The 6,172-nt window shown below is 52.6% G+C and overlaps 1 protein-coding gene across 1 annotated transcript in view; it reads left to right on the top strand.

The window, feature by feature from the left end:
* BTNL10 (butyrophilin like 10) overlaps positions 1–3,709 on the top strand; it is a 29,676-nt gene extending 25,967 nt beyond the window's left edge. Inside the window, exon 6 of the mRNA XM_029941731.1 lies at positions 2,953–3,709. Within this exon, the coding sequence (XP_029797591.1) occupies positions 2,953–3,551 (599 nt within the window). The 3' untranslated portion in view covers positions 3,552–3,709. The remainder of the gene's footprint in view (positions 1–2,952) is intronic.
* Positions 3,710–6,172: the final 2,463 nt, after the last annotated feature.

Here is a 6,172-nt window from a genome sequence, read left to right as displayed (position 1 = left end):
GACCAGATGCCTCCTGTGCCAGCAACTGGCATCTATGAGTGAATGAAACAGCTTCCTCCTGTCCTCATGGGGCACGGAGTTTGTGGGGATGTGAGCCACAGGGCAGTGTTGTTGTTGTTTCTGTAACTGGAATCCCTATGATAGGGAAGACCTGGAACACGAGGCTGGCCAGGAGCCGGCTCACGTGGGATGTCCAGGCCCCAGGGGATGGTGGGGTGGCAACATCTAAATGAAGGGTGGGTGATGCCAGGACCACAGCCATGCACGGAGGGGCAGGCCCTCCCCTGTAGCAGGGAGAGTGGTGTCTCTGGTGATGAAGCTGGGTGGGCGTAGAGTGAGAAGCCTCATGGGTGCCCAGACCTGCAGAGCCTGGGAGGCCGAGGTAGAGGCCTGGATTCTACATGAAGCACCGTGCAAAATGAGTGAGGCTGTGTAAGTAGAGACACCGAAGCAGGAGAGGATACAGCCCTGAGGTGGGTCCTGGGGCCGCAGGTAGCAGAGTCCAAAAAGGGCAAAGCAGACGGAGCAGTCCAAGGTTCTCCTCGGCCGCATGAGCCTCTGGCCCTTGTGGCTCCATCTAACAGAAGGCTTGGGGGCCAAACGAGACAGACTTGGGCCAAAGAAGTGAAAATCACCTTGAACCTCCTAAGATTGAAAAGTTCTCAGACATCCAGCTGGGGATAAGTCCTTGGCTGTGCAAATCCGGGGCTCCCAGGAGAAACCAGGACTGAAGATGGGAATTGGGGTCTATGGCATAAATCTGGTACATAAAACCAGGAAACTGAACCAGTAAGTGCTACATTTTTTGCTACAACTAAAATTATTCTTTAAAATTTTTTTCTTTGAAAAGAAATAAGGTTTTTAATAGAGAAAGATACAGGGCAGAGAAGAAAGATCCAAGGTCTAGTGTTGGAAAACCCTGGTATTGGGAGGTCTACTAGAGCAGGGGTTGTGGAAGGCAGGGGACACTTCACCGGGGAAATACGCAGGAGCAATGTGTTGAGGAGAAGTGGAGTCAGGGGAGACCAGGAAATGACCCAGGAAAACTGGCAGGTGTAGTGCACAGAGAGGCGTCTCTTGTGGAGAGAACTGAGAGGGAGGCTCAAAATTATCGGCTGAGCAGTTGATCTAGGACTTGGGGAGTGGGTAAGGGAAGGTGGTTTGTGTTTGCTGTGGATTGAATGTGAGGTCCGTGGTAGGAGGGCGTGTCTGCGGCCTAAGAGGAGCAATGTGGTGCGAAGATGCCTGAAGCCTGAAAGGAGGAAGAAAACCAGTGAGAGAGCAACTCTGCAGGGAAGATAGTCTGCAGCCGTGGATACAGTGGAGCACAGGTCTACACTGGCAGCCAGCTGAGGGTAGTATTCAAGGTTCCAACCCATACATGATGGACAGCACAGGAGAAGATCCACAGCCAGGTGTGGGTGTGTGCAAGAGGATTCAGTGCAGGACTCAGGATGAGCTCCAGGGACAGGGGTGGGTGTTTACAAGTGGAGTCAGTGCACCAGAACTCAGGCGGTTCTCCACAGCCAGGTGTGTTGTGGTGTTCAAGAAGTTATTATCGAATGGTTTTTGTGTCAGTGTCGATTTTAGGGTTTAGCCTATGACTGTATTTATATGAGATGTTATCATGGTCATTGACGGTATTTTTTTAACCCGTTTTAAGTCCAGCTGTGTTTTAATGTGAATATTTTTAATGAGGAGGGAATTTGGAGTAGAATGAGCCATGCTCACTGTTCAGATAGTGAGCTTGTGTTTGGCCATCATAGAGATGGAACATGGGGGGGAGGCTCCGTCTGCATGGTCTTGACTCTACAGGAAAGGTTTTGGGTGGGACAGAAGGTGCAGAATTCAGGAAGCAGCAATGAGAAATCGGGGGGGGGGGATTGTAGTCTCTGCTGGAGAGTGAAAGGGAGCAGGGTTTGACACCGAAGGAGGAGGAGACCGGGGAGAAAGCTGGAGTTCAGATAGGAGGAGAGCGTGTGGGCTGTCCATCTGACGAATGGAAGGTCAGGAAACATGGGTGTCGAGGAATCAGGTACAGACTCCAGCAAACAGCAGCATGCCTGCTGAATGGGCAAGGGTGGACACAGGCCCAGAGGCTTCTGTTGTTGCGAAGGGGCCTGCCGGTGCAGCTGGGTACCTACATGATCCCCAAACACCCTCCCTGCCTCTTGTACAGAGCCCAAAATAGACAGATCCTCCCCCAGGTGACACGCTGGGCCTGAGGGTCCCTAGAGGGACAGCAAGGCAGGAGAGAAGAGCTCTGCTTTGGAAGGTGTTCCTTTCAGTTTGTGGGGTGTTTAGGTGCCTCCCGGCATTTTCCAGATGGGTCCCCTCATCTGGATGGTTGTCCAATGGTCATCAACACACCTATGACATCATCTCATGTCCCCCTGTGTCTTCACATGTCCTATGTCTCTCTCTCTATCTCTCTACCTCTGTCTCTTTCTCCTTGTATCTTTCTCTGTGTCTACATTCCTCTGCCTCTGTCTCCCTCTATCTCTCTGACTGTGTCTCCCTGTGTCTATCTATCTCTTGTTCTCTTTGTCTCTCTGCCTCTGTGTCTCTCTGCTTGCCTCTCTCTGTGTCTGTCTATCTCTCTCCCTGTGTCTATCTCTGTCTCTCTGTCCCTCCTTATCTCTCTCACACACAACACACATGCACACACACATGCACACATATACAGATGCATACCCCCCTGACACTCAGAGCCCTGGGAAGCAGGCCGACCTCACAGTGTGCCAGCCTGTTCCCTCATAGGAATCGTCCCACTCCCCTTGTGTCCCTCTGGAGCTGCCTTAGCTGCTCTGGGATGGCCTGTTGGCACGGGGTCCTGGACAGAGAATGGGTGGGAGGTACAGTGACTCCCGGGGAGGCTGTGTGTTCACTTCCACACAGGAGCACAGGTAGGGGACCCCCACCTCCAAACCTGATCCTCTTCTCTTCCTGCAGTGAGCCCATCCTTGGACCCAGACACCGCAAGCCCCAAGCTCACTCTTTCTGAGGATGGAAAGACTGTGAGGCGGCTGTTCTTTGAACAGGAACTGCTGGACACCCCTGGCAGATTCGACCTGGACCCCTGTGTGCTGGGCCGGGAGCAGTTTTTGGCCGGGAGGTATTACTGGGAGGTCCAGGTGGGACGCAGGAAGGCCTGGAACCTGGGTGTGTGTCTGGAGAGCTTGGATCGGAAGGGAAGGATCCCCAAGGCCCCCCAGCATGGGCTCTGGGCCCTGGAGCTGTACAGGAAGGCGTTCTGGGCTCTTGCCTTCCCGAGGGTTCGCCTGCACCCATCGGAGCCCCTGCAGCGGGTGGGCATTTTCCTGGACTGTGATGCGGGCAGAATCTCCTTCTACAGCGCGGGCAACAGATCCCTCATCTACGCGTTCTCTGGACTCTCCTTCTCAGCACCCCTGAGGCCATTCTTCTGCCTCTGGACACATGACCCCAGCCCCCTGACCATCTGCTCAGAACGTCAGCCCCCAAAGGCCTTGGGGTCTCCTCAGGGTGAGAGACAGAACCGAGCAGGGACCCTCCTCCAGCAAGATCCATGATCTCTGCTCCAGCCAGTCACAGATTTGGGGGAGACATACCCATTCTAAACCCAAGCTAGACCACATACAAGGGTGCACCTTTCTGAATGATCCTGTGTTACCTTCATTTTCCCTCCCTATTGAATTCTGGCAGTGTATTGTGGGCTGAATCATGTCCCCTCCAGTTCACATGTTGAAGCTCCAACCCGCAGGGCCTCAGAACAGGGCCGGATTTGGAGATGGGTCTTTACACAGGTGGTTCGGGCAAAAGGAGTTCACTAGGGTGGGTCCTGATCCCCCATGACGCGTCCTTATCAGAAGAGGGGATCAGGGCACGGACACACACAGGACAACCATGTGAGGACAGGGGAAAGAGATGGCGTGTGCATGCCAGGGAGAGAGGCCTCGGGAGGAACCAGCCCTGCCCACGCCTGGATCTCAGACTTCCAGTGCCCTGGACTGGGACCCAATAAATGTGTTGTTTAAACCTTCCAGTCTGTGGTATTAGTTGCACAGACCGAGCTGACTGATACACCATATTATTACACACTGGAGTGCTTTCCTGAATAGTACTTGGGGCATATGTTAAATGTTGAACCCAGTGCTAGACACCAAGTAGTTGCTCTCTAAATGCTAACCTTTCTCTTCCCCTCCTCTACCACCTTCTCCTTACATGCCTCCCTCCCCCTCCCAGCACCCTCCCTTCTCCCCTACCCCCTGACCCTCACAAAGACCTGGACATCTGGTCTACCTTGAATGCCTCTGTGTTCCCTCCTCACCATGGCAGGTCAGTGCAGACAGAGCTACATGGAAGTCAAGCCAAAGATTCCAGGGCTCCTTGAAATCAGTCAGGGTCGAATCAGGGCATGTGGGCAGAGAGTAGACTAGACACAAGTGTGGATGTGGATTTGAACAAGGCCTAACGCTAACATCAAACTGTAGGGACAGCACGGGTCATGGTGAGGGATGCACTTGTGTTGGGAAAGAAGGAAGGGAGGAAATGTGGAGAAACCTGGAGCAGATGTTTGCAGAGCAGATGTACAGGCAAACACTCGCAGCTGCTGAGATACCAGTGAGTTCCGTTGTAGTCCCCAAGAGATTTGTCCACCCGGGACCTCAGAACATGGCCTCATGTGGAAATGGGGTCCTTGCAGAGGTGATCAAGGTGAGCGATCTCGAGGTGAGAGCATCCTGGATCAAGGTGGGTACTTATGAGACAAGGGAGGGGGGTTTTAGATGGCCACGTGGTGACAGAGGCAGAGATTGGGGAGACGGGGCCATGAATCCAGAATGCCTGGGGCCCCAGAAGCTGGGAGAGGCAGGAGGGACCCTCCTGAGCCTTTAGAGGGAGGGTGGCCCTGTGACACTTTAACCTCAGTCTCCTGGTCTCCACAACCACGAGACAATACATCTCTGTCATTGTAAACCACTGGTTTGTGATAGTTTCTCTGGGCAGACTGAGGGGTTAATACCGATGTCTTTGAATCAGAATTATGCAGGAGGAATAGGGCCCATCCACAGCAGCGACTGGGCTTCTGTGTGCCCCTCTTTGAGCACAGGACACACAAAGTGGGGCCCCAAGGTTCTGCTAGTCTGAGAAAGTTTTTTGAAGCTCTTCCCTTTCCAAATAGAGTCATTGTAGTGGTTTCTCCTGTGTCCACTAGCTGGGGCCCTAGAGTGAGCACAATTCTGGGTGTGTCCCTGAGATGGTTCTGCATGACATTGACATAGAATCTACAGATTGAGGAAAGCAGATGGCACTCTCTAATGTGGGTGGGCCAGGCCCAATCAGACAAAGAGCTGACTACCCAAGTTAGGGGGTTCTGAAGAAGGCATCAGCTTTCTTCCTCCCCTTAGGTACAAACAGACACATCCACTCTCCTGGGTCTCCAACCAGTTGACACTCTGCAGACCTTGGGATTATCTAGCTTTTGTAATCATGTGCATCAACTTTTAAAAATGTATGAGGAATTTTGGGGACACATGCGTGGCTCAGTCTGTTAGCATCCAACTCTTGATCTCAGGGATGTGAGTTCAAGCCCTATGTTGGGCTCTGTGCTGGGAATGGAGCCTACGTTAAAAAAAAAAAAAAACCAAAGGGAAGAGGCAAGATGGTGGAGAAGTAGGGAGCTCTGTACTTTTTGCCCACTCGCATCTCTCAAACAAAGAAGGACTGAAGCCATAGGACACGGAACCACAAGAGTCTGGGAGGAAAAGAGACAGAGTCCACTAAGAAGACAGCCTCATAGGTGCATGATTATGAACTGGGGAAGATAAAAATGGGCTGGGACCCGAAGACGAGGAAAGGAGGGAGCCTCCTCCACGGAGAGCCATGGAGAGACGAGGGGAAGAGAAAGCAAGGGCTGAAACGGCTCATAGAACTGTCTCTGGAGAAGAGAAAAATCTCGGCCCCAACAGAGAGAGATCCTATCATCTTATCGGTAACCGTAAGGCATTCCGAGATGATTTTTTCTCCAGCTGTGGTGCTTTCCTTGGTCTGAGCGCCCTGATCCCAGATGGGACCAGGAAGAACTGCTCCCCTACGCCCCATATTCCATCCACCTAGGAAGCCACCCGGCCTGCAGGAGTACATTTCTGACTGTATCATTAAAGTGCACAGACTAAGATCTGGAAACAAGGCA

Source organism: Suricata suricatta, chromosome 6, assembly GCF_006229205.1.
Source record: "Suricata suricatta isolate VVHF042 chromosome 6, meerkat_22Aug2017_6uvM2_HiC, whole genome shotgun sequence".
NCBI lineage: Eukaryota > Metazoa > Chordata > Mammalia > Carnivora > Herpestidae > Suricata > Suricata suricatta.
The sequence above is the reverse complement of the archived record's forward strand: the minus strand, read 5'-3'. Positions and strand labels throughout refer to the sequence as shown.